The sequence below is a fragment of the Drosophila ficusphila genome, unplaced genomic scaffold (genome assembly GCF_018152265.1).
Source record: "Drosophila ficusphila isolate 14025-0441.05 unplaced genomic scaffold, ASM1815226v1 contig_127, whole genome shotgun sequence".
Classification (NCBI taxonomy): Eukaryota; Metazoa; Arthropoda; class Insecta; order Diptera; family Drosophilidae; genus Drosophila; species Drosophila ficusphila.
In genome coordinates this window covers 1,319,785-1,343,983 of record NW_025064016.1, presented here as the reverse complement: position 1 = coordinate 1,343,983, position 24,199 = coordinate 1,319,785, and the positions used below count along the sequence as shown (strand labels likewise).

At 41.1% G+C, this 24,199-nt stretch overlaps 1 protein-coding gene across 1 annotated transcript; it reads right to left on the bottom strand.

Moving 5' to 3' along the window:
- Nucleotides 1-507: 507 nt before the first annotated feature.
- Nucleotides 508-3,024, bottom strand: LOC108089280 (DNA ligase 1). Its single transcript, XM_017187459.2, has one exon. It carries the CDS (start codon nt 2,935-2,937, stop codon nt 589-591), a length of 2,349 nt encoding a protein of 782 aa, XP_017042948.2. The 5' UTR covers nt 2,938-3,024; the 3' UTR covers nt 508-588.
- Between the last annotated feature and the right edge of the window lie 21,175 nt (nt 3,025-24,199).

Genomic DNA, 24,199 nt, shown 5'->3' with positions numbered 1-24,199 from the left:
TTTCTAACTGCTGCCTAATGGCCTTTAATTGAGCGCTGGGAAAGCGTTCAAGTGTTTGCGGCTGTTGAAAATTTTTTGGGAAATTCGATATTGAAAATAAAGTGGCTGTAATGCGAGGCTTGGCCAAATTCATCCGAGCATCGGATTGCCTTAGGTTTTTGTGTTTTTGTGATTGAGCTTGCCGTTTAGGATTTGTTTGCTGAGTGCCATAATGTGTATTGTGTAATAAGTGTTGTGTACTCGCTGAGTTATGGCTGAGTGCTAAATTGCCTGGGTTATGTTTTCAGATGGGTGGTTAGTCACATAAATGGATAACGTGATTTTACCAATAAAATGTATGTATATTATGGCCAGATAAATGTTTCCAAATTGGCTAGTTTTAATAATAATTATTGCTTGTTATTTAGTTTACTTGATTTTAAGAATAAATCATTTTCTCTGATGTTTAGGAAAATTGGTTTTTTTTTTTTTCTAAATTTAATTAAAAATTCTAAGCTCTAGACGAAATACTTTTTCATAAAAACATTTATTGTCCGACCAAAAAAATCAAGCTAAAAGCAATCAACTCAAAAAAATCTCCAAACCATTTTAAGCTAAAATGCTTTCACACAGCCGCTGACAGAGACTTTCGCATAACTTCTCAACCCGAAGGATCAGCTCGCAGTAGTACTGGTTATCCTTGAAGCCGCAGAGGAGCTTCTGCAGCTCCTGAACGGCTTCAAGGCATTCGCAGTGCTCAGCGAGGCGGGGATTTTTGCAAAAGAAGTCCTCGCAGCAGATGGGATCGCATTTGTGCTGCGGTGCTCGATATTCCACACAAATTCGATTTCGGATATATTCCCGGTGGCACATTTGGCGATAGTAAGCTCGCAGTTGGCGTCTCTTCTCCTCCTGCCTCATTTCCTTCATGTAAGGAGCCTCCTCTTGCCCACAATGGCGATCCAAGAAGTCACAGATTTCACACTCGCAAACCGGCGGCGGACAAGGATCGCAAATCCTTTCCTCCTTCCTGCATTTGTCTTCATTTTTATCATCTTTCTCTTTCTTTCCATTTTTCTTTCCCTTTTTCTTTGGCTTTTTAGGCTTTTTCTTTGGGATTTTGGGAATGAATTTCCAAATTTCTTTAATTGGAAGATCCTTATCACTTTCGTTTACTTCGCCAGTGAAACTTCTATGAGGGTCTATCTCAATTGGAATATTGGGTATTGTACTAGCTCTGTCTTTATCGGAGTTCCGCGAAGAATCCTTGGATGTTTTCCGTTTCGAAGTCTTCTTATCCTTTTTTTTACCCGACTCTTCTCCTATGTCTTCGTCTTCGTCTTCATAACTCTCCCTTTTTGCAACTTTATTCTTATCTTTCTTTTCCTTTTCCTTCTCACTCGACCTTTCTCCTTTGCCTTCCTCAATGGAACTCTTCCTTTTCTTAACTTTATTTTTATCCTTCTTCTTCTTTTTACCCGACTTTTCTTCTTCGTCTTCGTCTATATAACTCTGTTTTCTCTGAACTTTATTTTTATCTTTTTTATCCTTTATACTCGTCCTTTTTCCTGTGCCTTCGTCTATAGAACTCTTCCTTTTCTTAACTTGGTATTTATCCTTCTTTTTCTTTTTATCCGTCCTTTTTTCTTCGTCTTTATCTTTATAACTGTCCCTTTTTTTTAATTTATATTTATTCTTCTTTTTCTTTTTACCCCTCCCTTCTTCTTCGTCTTCGCCTATACGATAAGTCTCGCTATCCTCATAATTATCTTTATCCTTATTAATATTTCTTTTCTTAACTTTATCTGTTTCTTTTTGTTTCTGCCTTTCTTTATCTTTGTTTTTCTCTGTATCAGTATGCTTATCCTTCTCTTCCTTTTCGTCCTCATGTTCGCCATCTTGTTTTTTCATTTTATCGCCGGTTCCATCATCTTCCTCACCATAGCCCTGATCTCCTTCTTCTTTTCCCGTTTCCTTTTCACTTTCGGTTTTATCATCCCCAGTCACTTCATTTCCATCACCAGAAGGTCCTACGGGTCCTCCAGGTCCTCCAGGTCCTTCTCGAAAACCTTTGCGATCCTTACCATCTCCACCTCCTTGGTTGATTTTTTTAGGCGGTTCGCAGCAAATCTTATAGGTTTTGCATAGGGGATCCGACGAGGGTTTCTCCTCAAAACATTTAATAAGCTTGTCGTACAACTGCTCGTAGTTTTTCGGCTCGGATCTCCTTTCTTCCTTTTGATCCTCGACCGATTCGCGGAACTTTTTGTTATAAGGTCGAGGATCCATCTTGAATTTGGTCCACTCATACAGAGTGCAATCATTTCTATGTTCACCACAATCCATGGGGCAAAACCAGTAACGCCGACGAAGACCTTTTGGTTTTGGTTTACGCTTCGTTTTGAGGGCTTCCCCAGGAATCATTTTTTCTAGCTGGTGGGTTACAACAATGGGATGAGGGCAATATATCGTCTCCAAAGCTTTCCGGGGATCCAGCTGCTGTCGAGTATGTGGCATCAGCTGGATCTCCGACTGCAATGCTCGACGGTTAAGTACGTAGGTTTTGCAACGTTGCGGCTTAGGAATATCGCCTAAAGTCCTAATCTTCTGAGGTGGCAATCCTCGTTTTCTGGAAAGATGCCGCCGGGTGATGCCACCACTGGCTTTTGCCAGGCATTCAGAAAGCACCTGGTTGAACACCACCGATTCGGGCTGGTGGATGGGCGACCCCACGCCATAGAAGCCCAACGTGTCCTTGTGAGGAGTTTGCTGCCAAGCGAGCAGCACGTTATCCTTCACCATGTCGTGGGCTCGCCCACGACCACCATTCTTTGAAGAATTGGTTAGCCAGGTAATGGCTTCTTTGTCTTTGACGTAGTCAAATGAATTTTGATTGGCTAATCCTGGGTTATTCTCCAGGTAATCGGATTTACGCGGCCGCGATGTCCGCCTGCTCATTTCCGCTCAGATCGAAACGAACTACTCTTGAATTTCTCTCACGGTAAATTTTTGTATCCTTTTTATTGCTCGCCATTAGGCTTGATATTCGAGAAAATGAAAGCTAGATCTAAGACTCGATCCGATGATCCCAAACCCTAACCAACTTGGCAATATTTGACAGTATCTAGAAACGAAATTTTGAATGCAGTTGGTTTACGAATGCAATTACAAAGGTATAGAAGTATGCCACTTTAAAATCGGATGAAAATTGTGGAAGGGAGAGGTTCTGGTTTAACCATGCGTTTCTAAACTAGTTTCAGTGAACAAAACAACTGTTGGTAAAAATCAACTCAGTGAACCCAATCCATGTCACGTTTAAAATGCGCTTAGCTTTGCAAATTGAATGCAATGCTTTTGCATCCATCCAAATGAACTTCAATTAAAGTTTGCACACTTTGGTTGGCTGTCCCAGTTTAGGCCGCAATGCTCCCCTAAATCGAGCCATGTTAGCCATACAATTTCCTGCCCGATGCCACATAAATTCGCACACGAAAGGGCCTGACAAGGCTGTGCTATTTATGGAGCAGTTCCTGTTAAACCAGAAAAGGGAAAAATACTAGGGGCACAAAAAGCCGAAGTCAGCTGCTTTTAGTGCTGGTGGTTGGATGTGACCGAAGTACATGCTATATATACATACATACTGGGAGGCATAAATCCAAAATTGTCTTTTGTCGCATAAATATTTTACTTGGTCCTTTAGAACGGCCTGGCAGCCAGAGCCGGAGACGTAGCAGCCAGGACATAGACAATGGGCCGGGCTGGAATAGGACATGAAACGACATTATTTCTTATTATTAGAACAGCGCAAATAAATGAGACTCGGAAGGCCAACGAAGGACCGCCCCCCGATGGCACTTTGTTTGTCCTGCCAGCACCGCAATTCCCACATGTCTGTCTTCATAAATGCTTTATCTCCGGCCAGCACACACACGGAGGCTCAGTGTGTTGGCTTTAGTAATTATGTGCATATAATAAAGTTGACCTAAATAAAAATAAGCGCCGACTTTGGCGCGTTAAATAAAAGCCAATGCCTGAATATACACACACACTGGGGACAATAAAAGGGGGATATTGCCATAAGTACAATAGTCATATTGTGTTGATGTTGTTCCTGGGCGGGCAGTTCATTAAATGATAAGCCATCGACATGTGGCCATTGGCCAAACAATTGGGGGATCAGCCGATGCAATTTCACGCCAGTCGAGAAACAATCACTGGTAATTGGGGGCTTTAAGGGGAGCGCGTTGTTGCTGAAGAGCAACATCATGTTGCACTTGCATGTAAATAATCATAATTGATGAAGGAGTTGAGCGAGTTGAGCCATTTACGTTCCATTTATGCCCGGGTATCTGCAAAGAGACGTGTCTCCTCCGCCAAATTTATTGCCCAATATATTAGACGCCCCTTCGCGAATTCTCGCCATTTGTGTGCGGGCAGAAATAAATTCATAAATTCAGCATAAAATGGCAGAGCTCGCATATGCGAACTTGATTCTGGATTCTTTTTCTGCTGAGTGTGTTCTTCGGCGTTATCCATTAAATGCGATGAATCAACTGTTGGCCATCATAAACAATCTTTGGCTCAGTTGCCCGCCTCTCTCTTCTTCTTCTTCTTCTTCTTCGCTCTCCTCGCTGCTCATAAAACGTCAGAAAGCGGATGGCGAGCGGAAATTTATGCTCGCCATTTTGCCGCGGACATGTTTGTATTTGCTGAGCCATAAGCGTGTGTGTCCTTGCGAGCTGGTGTGCGTGTGCGTGTGCGTGTGCGTGTGAGTGTGCGAATATTTGACTTCCTGTTGACGTGCAAGATGGTCGACAAAGGAGTTTCGGCCACTAAAAGCCGGGAAAGCTTTCCAAATTGTGGAGCAAATAGGGACTGGAATTATTTTATGGTAGTTTATGGCGTGAAGAGTACAATTTAATGATAACATTTTATATATTGAAAGGAGTTAGATAATAATTTTTAGATTATGTAAACATAACATACATAACAAATTGTAGTGCCTTACCTTTTCATTTCCTCAATTGCGCGAATTTACTCTTCTGACGACAAGAAATTAGCATTTTGATGCATTTTTTCTTTTTTTTTTCAGTTGCAGTCAATTCCCTATTTCATTTTGCATTTGACAAAAAATGTGGCCAATAAAATTGGCAGCTTCTTGCAAAAAACACCAAAGACCGAAAAGAAAAGCTGAACCAGATGAAGAAAATATTACGAAAAAAAGGCCGTAAGACAGAAAAAGACAAGATAATTGATTGTTTGATTCGATCGCAAAGTCAAATGCTTTTTTCGAAGCTGCTGCAAAATGGTTTTTGGATGATTGCGTAAGCGACAAAGGAAACGCACCGAGCATTGAAAATTGGTTACAAATTCTGATTAGAAGCGCCAGCCAAACTGGCAGAGGTAAAACAAGGCCAAAAAGAAATAAATACAAGCCAAAGACAAATTGGGCGTCACTTGGCCGGTGGGTGTGGCAGTTGTACAAATTGAATTGTATTCGGTTCGAGGGCATTGATAAGACAAAGCAATCAGTCAGCCAGTCAGGAAGTTTGAAAACTGGCCGAAGGTACGAGAAAAAGCGGAGCAAAGTGTGCAAAATATATGTTGGCAGGCATCGAAGGTAGATATAATTGGAATAGTGATCGATGGCATGGGGAAAATAAATTATATGTTATTGATGAAAACGGGATTCTAGATACATTTCAATTTTAAATTGATTTTGTGGGAATCATTTTTAAGAAACAATATAGTTGCAAGAAAATAAAGCAATTATATGACCATGTAAATAATATATGTTTCTTCCCACTTACAAGTTTTACCCAATGCACTTTTCCGCTCGATATAGCATCACTTATCATTCACACAATTTGTCCCACCCCAAAAACATCACTTCGGCCCGCCCAGAAATCAAACCGAACTGAAACCGCATTTGCATTACATTTCATCATTTTGCCAATTTTGAGTTCTCAATCAATTTGCCGCAAAAAGTATTCGTTCATTCGCAATTTTGCATTTTGCCAATTACAGTATAGCTGATTGGATTGTTGCCAACCTTTTTTTTGATTGTTTTTCCCCCAGTTCTTTTTTTGTTCCTTGTCGAATTGCCTGCATATGTGAGTGTGTGTGTGTAACGGCGTGTCTGTATGGTTCTTGCCTGGAATTCCAGGGCAACTCAATTAAATCGAACTGCAATCATATTCACCTGCATCCGTTTCCGCTTCATGCTCCACATTGTTTCAGCTCCCCACGGCTGCCTGGGAATGTATCTTTAAAATTCGAATTCATATTACAGATTACAAATTCGCAGCATGTTTGTCATTCCACACAGTTGCTGCTGCCAATTTTCGGTTGTTTTATTTATTTTTTTCTCGATCTCTACCACCCACCATCCACCACCCACCTTGCCCCCTGTGGCGCTTTCCTTTTTGGTCCTGCCACGGCCATTTTTAATTGCGTGGCATTGTTGCTGGTTTTGTTGGGTATTCTTTACACATTCAACATATAGATAGATTTCTCTCTGCCGTCTGATGCTGATGTTTGTGTACGGAGAGCTCGGCTGCTGTCCTTTATTTGATTTCAGTTTCATTTCGAAAATTTGTAATGCGCCTCGTGTAGCGACGGGTCCGGTTCCGTGCCTGTTCCGCCGTCTGTCCGGCGAAGGATAATGAAACTATGCGCTTGTCGCCATCCCGTTTGTTTTACACCCACCCACCCGGCCTCCCACTCCGAATTCGGGGTAAAGTGCGCCCTCGATTTGAACAGCCTGACACATGATTGGCAGCAGTGGTTTGGTGCCTTAGTGCCAGTGCCCACTGTACGTGGTTTTCGCTTTTTCCTTTCGGCCACGCTGTCATCATCATCAGGAGCTGACAGAGCAGTCGGCTTCCAGCTTCCTGGGCTGGGTTTTAGTTCGGTCCCACTTCTGCGGTCCGTCTGTGGCATTTCAATTTCAATTTTAATGCCAGCTACAAAAAGGCGCAAATAAAACGTACGAAATCATTATTCCCCAGTATTTGCTCAAGGTGTTTCGCTCATGGGGGTATGAAGAAGGTGGTTGCATCGCGGGATTATCAGAAAATGGAAAGATATATGTTGCGGAATTCGGTTCACCAAATTTCACATTTCAGAGAAATCTCACACGATTATCACATTGATTTTGCAATGTGGAACATAGGACTGAAGGACTGTAAATTATTAATATATAATAAACAAGTGGTTTTCATTTTCGGCAACAACAAATAAATTATTTATTATCTTAATTGCCAAGAATTAACGATTAATAGTTTTATTAGCCAATATTTTTCATGGGTTTCAATGCCATAAACCAATTTAATATTTATGAAGCCGAAGTGTTTATATTCGCTTTATGAAAAAAAGACCCATCCTCATTTATAAAAATGTCACAACAAATTGACTTTCGAAAGATGAGGGAAATTGGTGAGAATAGCCACAGGGGGCGGAACATTTTGTCGGAAAATAAAATTCAATATAGCACTGGACAGTGATCGAGTGATTCGAAAGACTTCAAGCTGCGATCAACGTAAAAATTGTATAATAAAAAGGGAGAAATTATTTGATTATTTAATGAGCCAAAGAATAAAGAAATTAACTGGAATGTCTCGCGCTGGAGAGAACAATAGCGTATTTTAAGTTGAGAACTACCTCGTTTTTCCATTTAAATTGCCATCCCACTTTTTTGAAGGTTTAAAATATCATATGACAGCATTGCGCATACGAGGCGTTATCCAATCTCAACTTAAAAACATTTTCGCCATTCACCCAACTGACAATTCGATTAAGTTTGGCATAATTGTAACTGTGAGTGCTGCAATTATCAGAATATTAAATCGCTTTTATCGCTGGCCAACTATCAGCGTATTAAAATGTCAATTAAGTTGAACATTTCTTCCTGTTTTACCCACCAACCCTTCGCTCAGTTTCCTGTCTGCCTTTAGGTGGATTTGAATTAATGCGCAATATTTTGTATGTGATTTATTGGTTCGGTTTCAATTTTTATTTGTTTTTGCCCAATCGCTGTGTTTTTGTTATTTGCCAAAGACTTTTCAGCTGCTCATGTTTAGTGGCAGCAAATAAATACAAATTTAATGACATTTTGCGCCATGACACTAAATTTGTATCTCGGCGAAATATCAAATAATATTTGCAACATTGAAAATGATTCGAATTTCGTCATGCGACGTGTGATTAAATCTCCGTGTTGTGAATAAAAAACATTTTGCGAAAATCAACAGCCATTGTGAGTGACCGCAAAATCAATTTCAATTGTCAACAAAGTCAAAACAGGATGAAAATCATACAAAAAGCAACAGGGCAAACAAAAAAAGAAGGAGAAAAACAGAAACCAAACCGAGCAGGAAAAATCATAATATAACTTTTAGCAACATGCCAGGACAACAATAAGGAAAGGAACTTTGCCGTCGGCAGTCGAACAACGCCAGAAGAAGAAAGCCAAAAAAGAAAAAAAAAAAAATGAATTCCAGAAAAACTTTGCCACTCTTTTTGCGACTTAAGAATCAGCTAGCTGAGCACTGGCCAAGGACTCCGCCGATGAGGCAGGATGGCCAGGATGCCCAGAATGGCCAGGACAGGTTGGCCAGGGATCGGGACTGGAATTGGAATTGCGATTGGGTTTGGGGCAGTGCGTGCCTTAAAGTTTTTGCGGTTTTTTGTCCAGACAACAGGCAGACGGCAAATGGAGATGGAGTCGCAGACGTAGACAAAGTCGTGCCGGGCAACTAATGAAGCCGTTCTTGGCCAAAGTTTAAAGCCAGCTTAGGAAGACCACCTGAATCTTGGGGAATCTCCAATTTCACACTTTAATTCCTGGAGATCTTTTGAGTTTTCAATGACAAACAAACAATGTATAATATTCAATAAATGAAATATAATTTAGGTGACTGTTACAAACACTCCATTGAGTGTCGAAAAAATAATTTGATTACATTTATCATGTTTTCAATTAGCAATCAAGTCACATTAGAAAAGCAGAATTTGCTGTTTGAATTTTGGAATGTGATTGGTTTAACTAATTAAATTTTATGCCATAATTTAATTAGAATTAAAATAAATATCAAATATTTGAGAATTTTATTTAAATGTGTGCAAACAAATGTGATACATTTTAACCAATTGATTGAATATTGAATATTAAACTTTGGAAAAAATACATTCATGAATTAAGGATATGTTTGTTCAAAATACCACACAAAATATTTAAATACTACTAAGTTCAATGAACTAGTAGTTAAAAAAAGTTTACAAAAATAAGTTCATGAAAAAAACAAATTATTTTAATGACCTATAAAACCGTTCGCTTTTTTTAAAGTTTTGCACTTAAAATAAATTACAGAATTGTTTGGCTGTGTGTGTCAGACGAAAATTGTGACCCAAACATCCGGTGCAAAATATTTATTTGTGCAACAGGAAGAAAATGGAAAATTCGGCGGGGCGAAGAACGGAGCTGGCGGCTTGCTACGGCGGAAATTGATTTCGCTTTGAGCGCAGAATAAAGAGAATAAGGAGCAATACTGGCACCTAACCAAAACAGAGCCAAAGGACACAACGCACATTTCCTGCGACAAATTTGCCAGGCGAAAAGGTTGCGGACAAAGTGGAAGTCGAGCGGAGTGCAGAGTGCTCCTTTTAAACGAACTTTGACTTCTTGTTTGGTACTCAATTTATGGGTCTATCGAGTTTTGCTACTATTTCGCTGCTGGCCGTGTCCTTTGTTCCTTTTGTTCCTGCAGAAAGTTAACTAAAAGCGAACATAAACAAGGCTTTGCCGTCAATTTTTAATAGCCGCACAATATAGTTACCTCTGTGCGATCAATAAATCGATTGTTCACAAGCATTTGCGGAAAAATGAACCTGTTAAGTGAGTACGAAAAATTGGCCTGACCAAAACTCACGTATAATTTTGCATTTCGTCGGACAGCATTTCATTGGTTATTAAAATTTATGCGCAGGTCAGGACCACACATTCCCGCACACGAATGGAGCTGAAGTCCATGTCCTGCTGCCAGGACATGCCGTTGCTGCTGCTGTTTTTGCTGTCCAAATATTTATATTCATTGTGTCAGAGTGTTAAAGCGATAAAATGCAGTGTAAATACAAAGCAGCTAACCCAATTCCCCCGAACTCCCCCACAACGTCACCGCCACACGTTCCCCGCATCCTTTGAGGTCCTTTTGGTCCTTTTGGCCCTTTTGTATGATTAGTTTGGGGGCGCTGCCACGCCTACAGGTCTCGGGCTGTTGACCACAGCAACCATTCGAATTATTCATGCATTTAATTTTTGTGTAATTTGCAGCAGAATTTCGGGTAACTAGCAGAGCAAAGCCAACGAAACCGAAATGTTTCGTCCTTACAAGGATTCCTTCCTCAATGCGCCGCCCAATCTGTGTATTCGGCCTGGATTTGTGGGCGGTGTGGGCGGTTTGGGCGGTGGGGGTGGCGTGGCTGGAATTGGCCAGTGAAAGTGTTTGTGGGACTGACCAAAGGCAGCAAATGGTTTGCCTTCTGCGGCAAATGTCGGAGAGAAAATCAATTTTGACCCGCATGAACCGTCTGTGAGAATTTAAGCAAATATTAATAGAAATTGCATTACATGTGGTTACGCAAAGAAGAAAATATTGAGCCACGTAGGTTAAAAATATGTCGGGTTAGTTCATTTAGTTCTCTTGCTCTTTTAAGCCTTTAAATTTACTAATTTAATTAAGTTCAGACTTGAAGTCTTCTTTATAAAAAAACATTTTTAAATTCAATTTTCCATTGCATTGCATGAAAAACTGAAACAAAAAACACTCCCCCTTCAAATGAATTTGCATTAAAAATATTTTGCTGTTCGTTTAAAAATATACATTTTCATTTATTCATGTAACCTGTGTTTTTGCATACAACATTCGTATTTATGACTTTAATTGTTTTTTGATGTTTGCCTTTGTGACACAGTGAGTGATCAACTTTTTCACCCGATGTACTGGTTTTAAAATACATGAATAATAAATAAATCTTTGTCAGTTGGCATTTTAAAGGCGGTTTGCAACTAGCTTTCCCAATTGCTCCAGTTTTAGGAAAAGACTTTTGCGGTTACCCTACAAATTAACCTTAAGATACCCTAATTTGTTTTTTGTTTCGTGACTCCCATTGAGTAGCTCCCATTCCCTCAGAACCAACCAACCCAAGGCTAATCAAGGGAGCAACTACAGCAAATAGCTTAATTTGTAAGCCTTTCGATGGCATGACAGCTACGTGCAGGTGAACTAATTAAACCAACCACGACCACGATTAAAGTAGCAGAAGTCGCACCAGCGGGAAAAGGGGAGGCCAAATCCGAATCCGAATCAGGGTGAGAATCAGAAACCAGAACTAAAACCAAACCAACCTGCCAAAGCTCTTCTCACATTAATTATTTTTGCATCACAAATATTGAGAACGCACAAGTCAACCAGAGCTTGCAGCAGTTATGATAATTTTCCATGGCCAGAATTACCACCTCAACGAGACCGCTGCAGAGAGAAAAAAGCAATAGAAGTTCTTTAATGTTAAATAATAAATATATTCTAAGAACTATGAAATATTATAAATAATTATTGCAAACTAACAAATACTTTAACATTTTTAGTAGTTAAAAATCATAAATGTTCAACCACCTTTTAGGAAACCTTTTTATAAAATTACTGTAATATTTCGATATAAAGAACTATTTGTTATTTCAACATTTTTTCCGCTGTGCAGCATTTTCAGGTGTGCAGTAAGCAGAAAGCTTGTAACTGGGTAACTAAAAGCAGTAAGTACCTGCTGCCTGTACTACAAGTAATTTCCTTAATGATGTTGCACCGCTGTGGCATTATCTTGTTTGTTGCCCTGGCCGCCCAGGCTCGGATGATAATTTATGCAAAATATATGTGAGTGGAGACCGAAATATACACCGCCCTCATACCCCCATACCCACTCCAGAAACCCCCAGAAGTCCCCATTCCCCGACTGTGCATGATATGCATAAAGTTTCGCCCGCTCCATCTTCGTCTGAGAGTTGCATGCCAACTTTTGCAGCCCGGCTCGTCAGCTCACCTGAGTTGATGTTTTGGCCCGGCCAAAGAGGAGTATCTAACCTGGTCGGCCTGGTCGGTTGGTCGGGCTTGTTTCTGGTGTCTGTGTGGTCCAATTTACACTTTGGCAACTCCCTGGCATCGTTGTTTCTAATGCCTCGAACAGCAATGCCCCCGTATTTATGGTTAGCCAGTTGGTTCTGCTACTGTTACTAGCACTACTGGTACGTTCTCGGCTCTGTGAATTAACTAATGACCAAGTTTGCAACATGGACAGGTAGTCGAGAAGCTATCGCTGGCCTGCTAGTCCGCACTTAGCCATTCGCCTCCCATCTGGAGTAATTAATTTGCTAAATACATGGTAGATGCTGGAAAAATTAGCACATTCGCCAGGGGGATATTTATCAAATTGGCGATGGTCTTATAAAACACAAAAGGAATACATAGTTTTACATAGGAAGTAATTAAAAAGTTTAATGATGGTTAATAGTAGATGTTAAGACATATTCTCATTTAATACAGTGCATCTGAGGAACTTATTTTAATTCCTTTATCATTTAAATTCGTTTGATAAGGCTTATAAAATTAGTAAATTATTTTCCCCCTCTTCGCTTTGTTTGATTGTTCTTTAAGCCAGGCGCATTACCCAAACTCCTGGCTCTCGAGGACTCAGTCCTCTCACGCATCCATTATCGCTGAGCGCTTTACAAGTGTTTAACGTCTAATTAAGTGGCTGCCGTGGCAGTGGATGTAGAAGTAGTTGTACTTGTACTACTGCTAGTAGTTGTTGTTGCAGCAGCAGCAGTAGCAGTAGTAGTTGCAGTTGCAGCAGAAGTGCAAGTAGTTGTAGCTGGCGCCGAAGTTTGTTTGCCATGGCACTTTGGCCGAGCAGCTCGAGCAACGCGTTTTTAATTAAGTTTTTGACACTTGCATTTGGCGCCTCTGCTGCCTCAGCTTGCCAGGATTTGTGGGCGGTGGGCGTGGCATCGTTCTGCCTTTGATGGAATCGAAACTCCGGATCTGGAGTGCTTTTACTCCTAATGCAGTTTAAAGCGATTGAAGGCGAGTTGAAGGAGTGTTATCATTAGATGAATGATACGCAATTAGAGGATGATTTTTAAGGGCTTTGCCTGGGCTTACTGAAATGGATTAAAGTGCCAGTAATAAATCGTAGAGAAAGGTAAATTCGATTAACAGAGAGATATTTTTCCATTACCTTTGGATTTTATGAAGATAATTTAACCGAAGAAATTTTAAAATCATCTATAAAAACGTTTCTCTTTGATATAAAATTCGGCTTAAGTTTTTTTCTCTTTTTGTGTGTCTATTAAAAGGAGTTGCTCCCCGCTTTTTGATGGACACCTTTGACTTGCCGCCAAACTCTTCAGATCCAGGTGCTCTCCACTTTGGAGCTCTTAACCCACTTCGACCCCACGAAAGATGCACAAAGCCGCGTGAACTTTTCTGAGTTTCATCCTTTGTGTTCGAGTCGACGGCCTTTGACAATTTTCGCTTTTGGTGTTTACACAAGTTGCATAAAATAAATTAAAAACTGCTTTTGGCTGCATTTAAATGTTTGCCTTTCGCTCGCAAATGAGCGAGAGTCAGCCGAAAACTCTTCACCACCAGCCGAGCTCCTTGGGAATTGCCTTTGATGTGCAGTTGGCAGGATAAACCCGCGGGAGCAGTTCTCACCTCACCTCAACTCCTTGGCACATTTCATAAATATCAACACGGACGAGGACGACAGGTGAAAGGTGAGAGGAGAAAGGAGAAAGGAGAAAGGAGACGCTTGCCTCTGACATTTGAGGCGTCAAAGTGAAGTAATACGAAGGGGGAAAGGGATGGATGTTTTGTGGCTGGTTTAGACTTTCTGGTTGTGTCAACAAAGGGTTAAAATATGCGGCTGTAGCCTTGTCCGGGGCTTGCCTGTCATTGCATTTAATTTCCGGCAGCCGGATGATGGTAATGGCAGTGCCATCGACACATCCCAAACAGAAACAGAGAGGCAGTTGGCTAAATTGGAATTCCTTGGGCCCGAAAACTGGGTCACAATTGTCGAAAAACGAGCCGGCAAAACCAAGAAACCAAGAAAGTTCCATCTTCGACTTGGTATTTATGTGACATTTTTATAGCAAGCATTTGCTCCTCCGTAGGACCCCAACTTCCCAAAAAAAAAAAAAAAAAAAAAAAAAAAACCCCTATAGAATATCAATAGACCGACTGGGGATTGGTATTTTCCCGCCGACGCTTTTCCCCCCTTCCACCTTTTTCCCCTCCCTTAGACTTCCTGTCAAGGGGCCTTGGCATCTCCCTGACATTTTTATGTTTTATTGTTCGACTCTGTCTTTCATTCTTTCGTTTCGGGTCTGCGACTCTCGAAAATATTTGAATATTAAAGTGATTTAGTGGCCGGCTGAAAAATGGTGAAAAATCACTGGAAAGGTGAAAATACACGCTCAATACAACAACACGCTCCGCTCCGCCTCGCTCCATGTAATCCATTAAACGATTTAATTAATGACAACAATATGTGGCGTTGCAGCGGCGGCGTTTAAAGATCCGACCCCTGGCAATGTTTCGGCTAAGAATTTGACATTCGTCTGCGATTTAGGTGTCTCTGTTTGGATTCTTTTTTTCGGTTCCTATTTACTCCGAAATTATTCGAACGGAACATGAAACGGGCGTTCACTGTTTGTCGGTGTCGTTGTTTTTGTCGCAGTCGTTTATATTGTCAATGAGTTATGTTCGACATTGGGTGGGTGTTGAAATGGTAAACCGAATTGGGCATAAACTGGAAGACATTCTTGATGGCCACGACACTTCCGAGATCGACTCAATTAAGTTGTAAACGAATTCTGTTGAATGGGATTGCCTCATGTACTTCGTGTGGAGAATAAAAGAGGAGGGAATCTAGCAAAGTTGTAAGTTCAACCAATAAAATAACATAGAAACTAGTATGAAAATATATTTAAGGATTAAGGATTATACATTTTGCAAATTAAACAAAAGCTCTTTTCCCATGAAAAACAAAATCAAACATCTCTCCTCGAATTGCCATTCAGTTAAATTCCAAACAAAATATCAACCACATTTTATGCTGTATTTTCATTATCGGCTTACTGAAATAACAAACAATTTTGTTGTTTATTTCAATTTTGAGCCATTTGCCCAGCATGCGAATGAAAAGCGTGACAAATTGACATATCGATTTGCATGTTTCGCATACCTAACCATCCCTGACCCAAGGAATCGGCCAGGACTAAGGACTCAGCCCAACTACTCCGCTCCACCAACTTGACAGGCCTGAGAAGGGTTGCCTTTGCACTTGCTATTGGATTGCCCCCAAACCATGGAGTTGCTTTCAATGGCAGAGAGCGATCAATTTCAATCAATCAACTTCTAGGCGCTGGCCTCATATCAAAGTCCAAATCCACGATGGTTCGAGGCGAAGTGGCCACTTAGGCAGCGTGGCAATCCCCCAATTCATATTCCAAGCTGCGGAGCACTAAGTGTGGGATCTGCCGGCAAAGTTTACACAAATAATTTGTGTTTATTTTAACGGCTATAGGGCGACGCTTTCGCCGGTCCAAAGAGCCACTCCATCCTGCTGGCCATGTGCCCTCCTTCGGCTCCTTGGGCTCCTATTTCACCATCGAAACCGATGGCAGCTGTGCCGTTTCTCACGCGGCACTTAATGGGGGGCTCGATTTGGGACTGGGAACTCCGAGCTCGAAACTGGGAGTCGCTGCCAAGTTCTCGAGGACTCTCGCAGGACTGGGACTTCTGATTATGCAAAGGAGCGTGGCGCGCATCGGGCAGTAGAGTGCTCAGAGAGCTGCTCTTGTAATGCGGCCACGCGGCGTATGCGTAATGCCCGTAGTTAAAGCCTTAAATCGGAGTGCCGGGGATTTGGGGACCTTGATGCCTTCTGCCCTCTGCCTTCTGCCTTCTCCGAACCGAACCGAACGAAAACAGGGCGGCCCACTCGAAATGGCCAGCCAATTAGCAGCTCTCGGCTACGTTCAAGTGGTAAACATAATTTTGCCCCTAACCGCAGGCGAAAACCGGCAAAATCGAATGGAATGGAATCGAGTGGCATGGAATGGAGTGGCATAGATGGTCGAATGTCCCGGCAACGTATCCAATTGTGGCTAAACAACCCAAGCCCGCTGACCAACCGCCCACCGACCACCGAAACCATCCGGAGCACTTTGGCCCCAAGGATATTTGCGGCCCTGCTGCTCCCAGCATCGATATCAAGTTATTAATGGCTAATGAAAAGATAGCGAGTGTAGTCAAGTGCGGGGAAAAAAGTTATCAGCGGCTCAAGTGGCAACTTAATTTGCTAAACAATTTCCTTTCGCATGAGTCACTCTGGATGAAAAAAGGTCCCCAGTTGATGTACTCTTCTCGAATAATAACTTGTGAACTTGGAGTTCCTTGAAAGTCTTTGGTTATGCAATAAAAATAACTTATTAATTTACGAAATATTTTTTCCTTCGTGAAAGAAACACAAATTACAATTTCCCTTTAATATTTAATTAATAAATTAAGCATATTTTAATTGATTTAAAAAGTGGATTAAGTTTACCATTCCAAATCAAACTAGTTTTCTGTTCCTTGGACTTCTGACATCATTTTCGTTACCCCATCAAACAATCCCTTATAAATGTTGTATGATAAGTTGCCACAAACCCGCTTTGCCATCGCAGGGTATTTGTCAGCTAGCGTTAGTGACATAAGTTGCCTGGCAGCCGCTGAAATCAGCTTCCGGCCACCCAACTTCCATCCATTTCAGCCATTACCAGCCAAGCCGCCTCCATCCGATCCGACCCGGCCAAAAAAATCCCCAGTAGTTCCTTTCTCGCTTTCATCGCCGACTTTCGACGCTTTTCTGCTCGTTTTGCCACGGGATTTAAATGCAAATTTCTGTCGACATCGACGCACTAAATGCGACTTGCAAATTAATGAAATGAACCTTTAACTTGAGTTTAACTTGGCGCCATTTTAGCCAGCGAGATAAGGCGTCACCAGCAGCAGCAAAAGCAACAATAAGGCCAAGTTAAGAAGGCTAAGAGCAATTGGAGCATAAATAGCAGCAACAACAAGAAACTGTGAAAATGGCGCCCAAGTTTAAACAAAGTTGATTATGCATGCATTAGGTTTCCACAACAGTACAGAAAATTTGGCAACGCTCATTTCATAGCCACGCCCCTTGCCACGCCCACGCCCACAATCCCCTCCCCTTCCCCTTTCTCCCTCCCCTTTTCCTTCTCCTCCTCCTGGGGCACCACAAAATTTTGACTTTTGCATTTTGTTGCGCAATTTGGGGGCGAAAGTTCAAGTTGTCTGTTCTGTTTCGGGGGTTTGCTGCTGGCTTGTTTCTGCGGCTCACAGCTTTAGACGACTATGGTGGTGGTGGTCTAGTTTATAGGGCGGAAAGTAGTAGGGAGCTGTGTGGCAAGTTTCCGGTCTAATATTCGTTAGTCCCTGATATATAAGGCGGCGAAAATGGTTTATGGTCATGAAGTGCGAAAGTGGAAAATATGAAAAACATTTTGAATGGCATAAGTTATGGCCAATGGCCATTGGTTATGGTCATTTGCTTAAAATGTTTAGTATTCAGCCAGTTGTAGTCGATGCAAGACAGACCAAGGAATAACTTATTGTGGGGAAGCGCTTTTGAACGGATTTATGAAAGTGGATTGCATAATACACACCTAATTGGAGAGAAAGCCCAAAAAGAATACAAATTTATTCCTCAGATTGGTTGGGAGAACTTTGAGCGTAGCGAAAGCAAGTGGCAAATAAAAATAATAATACCCAAATAAAGGATTTGGGATAGGAAATTATTTAAATTTAAATGGGATGATAAAGAATATGAATAAAAATCGAATACAACTTGCATAAAATATGTTGTGATGAAATATCGTAATCTGCTTTGCAAATCCTTCCCATTCTTTTCATAAATTTATTTTAATATTTTTATCAAATTTTATCTTTTAATTCTACTGGGAAATATTTTTCATTCGAAGGAAAAAACGCATGTACATATGTGAAAATTTTAGCAAAAATAACCTCTTACGTCAGGCAACAACATTTATTTCTTTGTCGTAACTAAAACCTCTTTCCTTCTTATTTTCCGAGCTTAAATCATAGCTGAATTGAAAGCCATCAGGCCACATCTTAAGCAGGCTGACCTAGTGAAGCACAATTTAAAGCGGTTGCGGAATATCCGCTCAATCTCGCAACTAAGCCAACTGAGTTAATTGTGTCCTTCTTGCGGTGGCAACTCAACTTAATCGAGGACATAGCTTATGGCAAGTGTTCCGCTAACTAAGCTTTGCTCCCGGCCATCTCTGGCTCTATTAGCAGCCTCAATTTAGAATGCTGCCAGCGGGAAATAATTGCTTTGGCACACGCGCTGCTTCCCACTTCAGTTCGTCCCACAACCCCACTTTACCCTTTCGCCCACCCAAAACCACAACCACCCACCCACTCGACCTCGCCCACATTGTGACCCGAAAAAGTTGCTCCACTGCCAAATATATAAATGGCAAAGCATTTAAAATTTGCGCAACTTTTGCGCTCCGATGCTTTAACTTTTGACACCTACGACGGGCAAATAGCCCGACCTCGAAAGCGGGAATCCCAGACCGGAACTGATGGCAGCCCTCCGGCCGGAGAGCCGTAGTCCCTCCCCCGCAGGCCACTCCCCCTCCCCTTCACCCCCCTCTGCTCACCAGGAAGCAATGAATTCATTCATTTGTTTACTCGTTCAAGTGGCAACTTCATTTTGTAAACACTTTCGTTTACATACAACTTTTGGCCCTGCAACAATAAAAAAAAAAAAAAGAAAAAGCTCGCTAAAATAAAACCTGCAACCGACAAAAGGACGGGTGCCGAAAAAAGGGGTTTAGCTCGGTTGGTGGGGGGTTGTGTAAGGCAGCCCACAAGTTACATATCCCTTAACACACAAAGTCGACCGTCGACCACTGGCAGGACGAAGAGGTCCTGGGAGCCACAACGCACAACCAGAGCGCCGACATCGACAAAGCACAGTGTCCTGTAAATGCAAGTAAAAAAAATACTAAAAGAAGCTATACTGGTTTTTATTGCAAGAGTCTCTAGAGGTTTGAATACAACAAATTGAATAATATTGCAAATTGAATTTAGCAAGCGAGGTAGATTTCATCTTTATCATCAAATTTATCTTAAGGTATTCAAAAATAATTTTATAAATTAATACAACAGATATTATCCAATTTAATATTGCAAGGTTCTAAAATCTTAAAACCAATCATTTAAAAATTATATTAGTTGCTGTTGAAGTATTAAGATCCATTAAAAAATACTGTATAGAATTATGTGTTCGTAATATAAAAAATAGTTATATTTTAGAAAAAAACCTAAGTAACTTTAAAAACAGTACAGAAGATAAGATACAGTAATAATTTGTAGAATTTGAATGCACTACGAGTACAAGCCGCAGTGCGTTTCCCTGCTAAATTAATCCTTTTGATGCATTTAACTTCAATATTATTTTGCCACAGTGCCCCACCGAAACTCGTTGCTTTCTGTGGTTCTCCATCTGCTTTGCCATTCCCCCTTCCCTCCTAAAAAAAAACCAAAACCCGAACCCCCTGGGTTAGTTGTAGGTGCGTGGCGCTTCACAGCTCCGCTCGGCAGCTTTTTGGGGGAAAGTTTCGTGTTTTACTTTTAGTTTGTGGCTTTCCTGGTCTTATCTTCAACTTAATAAAATGCCGTCAACAGTTTTAAATGCAAATTTGGCAACTGCAACGCGTGCGCACGCATTTCCCCCGATGTCGGGGCTTATATCTCCACTTTCCCACTTAGTGCGAATGATTATGCGCTTTGCTCGCCACGAGTCTTTAAGGACCACTGAAAGCCCGATTTTTGGTTCTCCCGACTCTCCAGGAATGCGTCCCCAAGGCGACTTTAAGAAATTTTTATCAATTTCCCTCCGCAAGTTTCTGTGCTGCCCGGAAAGTTTTAGAAGCGTGTCTCCTCCAAAGTTGGGGCAAGTGAAATAGTTGCGGACTGACTGGCATCTCTAACCCCTAATATATGTTCTTAGTTAGGCATTAGTTGTTGCCGCTGTCATTGTTTTGCTGGCTGTTGGCTGTTGGCTGCTGGTTGCTGGTTGCTGGCTGCTGGTTTCGGTTGCCGGAAGGTCAAGCCCAGGCTTTTAGGTTCTTCCCTCTCCCGGAATACCCTTCCATTCACTCCGGCTGCATGGGAATTAGAGAAATGTTCACAGTTTGTGCCAGTTAATGAGCTGGAAATGTAAACTTTCAAATGTTTTAACTGTTGCGCTGTGGATGTTTCGAAACTTTAAGGCATCTCTGTTTAGGGTTAATGGAGAGCTGAAGAAACTTTAATGAGATTGCCGGATAAACCCCAAATGGGTTGAGCATTTTGCCACTAACTTTGAGAGTAACTTTGCAATGGAGATTTTAAAGGGAACACAGTAGTATACAGGGTGCGCCATCTCGAGCTTCGGTATGAAAATATTAAATAACTTTGGAAAAAAACAAAAATTCATGGAAAATGTTTTACATTTATTTAGATTGATCCTTTACAATTCATTTGAGTTAGTTTTTGAACACAATATCGACTAAGTGACTTCCTTTGTTCTTGATGGCAAAAAGTGTCCTTTTTCGAGCATTTTCCATTACTTTCTTGAGCAATCGGCCAATATATTGGCCATTTCGGTGCGAATACTCTCCTTGAGCTCTGTGATGGTCTAGGGCTTGCTTATGTATACCCCACAAAAAGAAATCCGGCGGGGTCAAGTCCGGCCAGTCGATATCGCCTCTTTTTGACACAACGCATCCAGGAATTTTGCTGCAAAAACTGCATGGTTTCGTTTGCTGTGTGACATGGGGCCCCGTCCTGCTGTAACCAGAAATTTTCTAGACCCTTCAAAAACTAACTCAAATGAATTGTAAAGGATCAATCTAAATAAACATAAAACATTTTCCATGAATTTTTGTTTTTTTCCAAAGTTATTCAATATTTTCATACCGAAGCTCGAGATGGCGCACCCTGTATATTGGTCAAAAAGAAGGTTTTTGAATTTAAATACAATGCTTTTTTTTTTTTTTTTGTTCCTACTTCCTTGAAGAAATAAATACAAGGACTGCCAATCATCCAGGCTTCATCTGGCTAAACAATCCAATTATATTTCAAGAGCCGCAAAAACAACAATACAAATTCCTTAAAAGTGTCAAAGCAATCAACGCAAAAAAAAAGCGCTGAAAAGTTTTTCGTAACTTTTATGACACGTACACACACCAAACGAAGGACGCAAACAGGGTCACAATAGCACTTCTAATTAGTGGGGGAAAAAAACAAAAACAAGGAGCTCACAAATTTATGATAATAATTTACCAAACAAAAACACAAGCCTAGCTCTCAGCGTCGCCAGAAAAAGAAAGAGGAACAATGGTAAAAAATTATTTAAATATAAACAATAACAAGAGAAAAACAGCACAAAATACGTTCGCATATAAAGTAATTAAAAAGTTTCCTGCACATTTATGGCATTTGTATATTTATTTAAATCTCTTTTTGGGGGCGTCGAAAGGAGAACAGCAAACAAAAGTTCAGAACACAACTCGAGAGTGAAATTCAATTACGAGAAAAGATTTTTATGTTTTTTTCCCGCTCTTGTTTGTTTATTTTCTCGAGGGCGGGTTAATTTTGTTGGATGGGTTAATCAAGGATGCCCGGTTTCAAGCTTAATTGGCATCCATCAAAGCGAGGTTATCCTATACCATAAAAGGGAATTGCGGAGAACAAAAGTCATGTGAGGAGAGAGCTTTACAGCTGGAAATTGGGTCACCTGGCTTTGTGCATAATTATAGGGACCCCGTGGCGTATGCTTAATCTGTCTAAAAGTGCACTTAAAAATCATTCACGTTCGCATTTGCATTTGCATCTGCATTAGCCGTTCTCCCTCAAATTTCCCTTCACTCCTTGGCCACTTTGTTGCGAACTAACGAATCTATAAAACAAAAGGGGAATAGAGCAAAAATAATGGTAGAAAAGCCAACAAAGGCATAGGGAAAAACTACGACCTAAACTAAAATATGGCACATAAAAAGCGGAACTGTGTTAGTCGTGCAAAAATCTCTTAGCTGAGCGGGGAAACACGGAACGCAAAATAGAAATGCTAAAAACAATGAGAAAAATTTGTACTGAAAACGAGCTAAAAACGAGCTAAAAGCAGCATTTCCGCTTGGCTTGACTTCCACGGCTCTCCGGCGATGATGACGACCATCCAGATGATGATGATGATGATGAGGAGGAGGACGGTGCTTGGTATGGTCTGTTCTGTTCTGGTCTGGAGCCCGGTCTGGTCCATTGTGGCCCGACAATTGCCAACTGCAAGTAACTCAAACAAAGGGCGCCAAGAAGAGGCTAAAGCAAAAGCAAAAGCAAAAGCACGGCAGAAGCCAGCTGCTTGTTGCATTTAAAAGCCCCGCCAAATGGGGTTTACTTTATGGATAATAAGTTAATTCGCTTGTAAATAACTTGGTCAAAGAGTTTGGCCAGCCCGGCAGTTGGAAGCGCACACAAGTAGGCTGAAGATGAGCGAAAGTGCTTTCAAGTGTGTTCCATTGTTTTGGGGGACATTTAGAATTAGCATTGGGGTGGAATTTATCTGTACTTGGAGTGCTCTTCAAATATCAAGAGGATAAACCTTTGAAAAAGCTGAAAAACCAATTGTTATGTTCTGATTTTAATCAATTTTCCCCTTTAAAGGGAACCGAAATCACATTAAACCCTTTTTAGTCAAGTGCGAGGGCACAGCAATACCGATTTGCATTTGAATTTCAAATGAAAGCGTCCATAAAACCATTTTGCAGTGGAAATTGCATTCAAGCCGGATGGTGTGAAACTCAACCGCAACGAAGACTCTTTTATTACAGGATAAAAAGCCTTGCCTTTGATATCCGAACCCTTTTTTCGTCCTGCGGATCCTGTATCTGTATCTGCATAACTAACGAATGCAGCTCGTTCGCCTTCTAATTTGTATCCCAAAAGCATAATTCAAAATTTAAATTGCAGCGGCATTAATGCATTTGCCCGAGTGCTTAGTTAAAAGCAATTCCAGCGCCATCAGCACCCAAACTCTGTTCTCTGCGACTCTCCAATTCGAAAGTCCGCATAATTTTGCCGAATGTTTATTTATGAAATTTTGTCGCGGCAAACAAAATGATTGCTGAAGCCCCAACAGTCGGCAATGTTATCACGCCATTTTTGGCTATTAGCGCTTAGAAACAGAGTGTCGGAGGTGTTTTAGCTGAAAGCAAATGCAAATTAACAAACTGTTTAAATAGCAGATGGTATATGCGACCCTCGACGTCAAGCGAAGTTTGCTGGCTAATTGAATTCCAGCGAAATGTATTTTTGAAAATTTTCCTGCACATTTTTTGCGATATAACTAAGAGCGGTTAAATCGTTTTAAAGTTAAAATACTTGTTGCTAATTAATTGAGTTATTTTCACAGCCCATTTTAATATTGCATGCTCGGCATAAAAATAAATGAGTTTAAATATATGCATGCGATATATACGAAAAGCGTTATGTTTGATCAAAAAATGTCAATTAAATGACACTTTAATATTAAATTCATAAACGGCAACATAGCGTTTCAGTGTGTGTGTGTTATGTGTGTGTGTGTATGGCATACATTGCCACATAAATTATTTAACATAAAATGGGGACGAGCAGAAAAGTTTTGCAATTTGCATGCCACGCCTACCAGCCGCATGCACACACCGCCTGCCGCCCACAGTTCCATAGATGCGCATAAATATAATGAAATTAAATTAAATGCATACGTTGCGCATACGCCACGTTAACTGTTGCTCCTCGGAGAACGCCTCGCAGCCCAAAAAGGCAACCCGGCAACTGGAAGGAGTTGGCTGGTAGTAAACGTGTTAACGACCTCCCTGGCAAAAAGTTCTTGCCAGCTTGCCATTTTGCCTTTTTGCCTTTGCCTTCTCGCATTTTTGGTTGCGTTGCAATTTCATAAAAATTAAATAGAAACACATTGCTGCGGCGAACGACGAACGGCAAACGGCGAACGGGAGGAAGTTGAACGGAAACGGGCG

Bases quoted from the DNA above. Each gene is read 5' to 3' on its own strand.
- LOC108089280 (XM_017187459.2), bottom strand. From the start codon at position 2,937: ATGAGCAGGCGGACATCGCGGCCGCGTAAATCCGATTACCTGGAGAAT.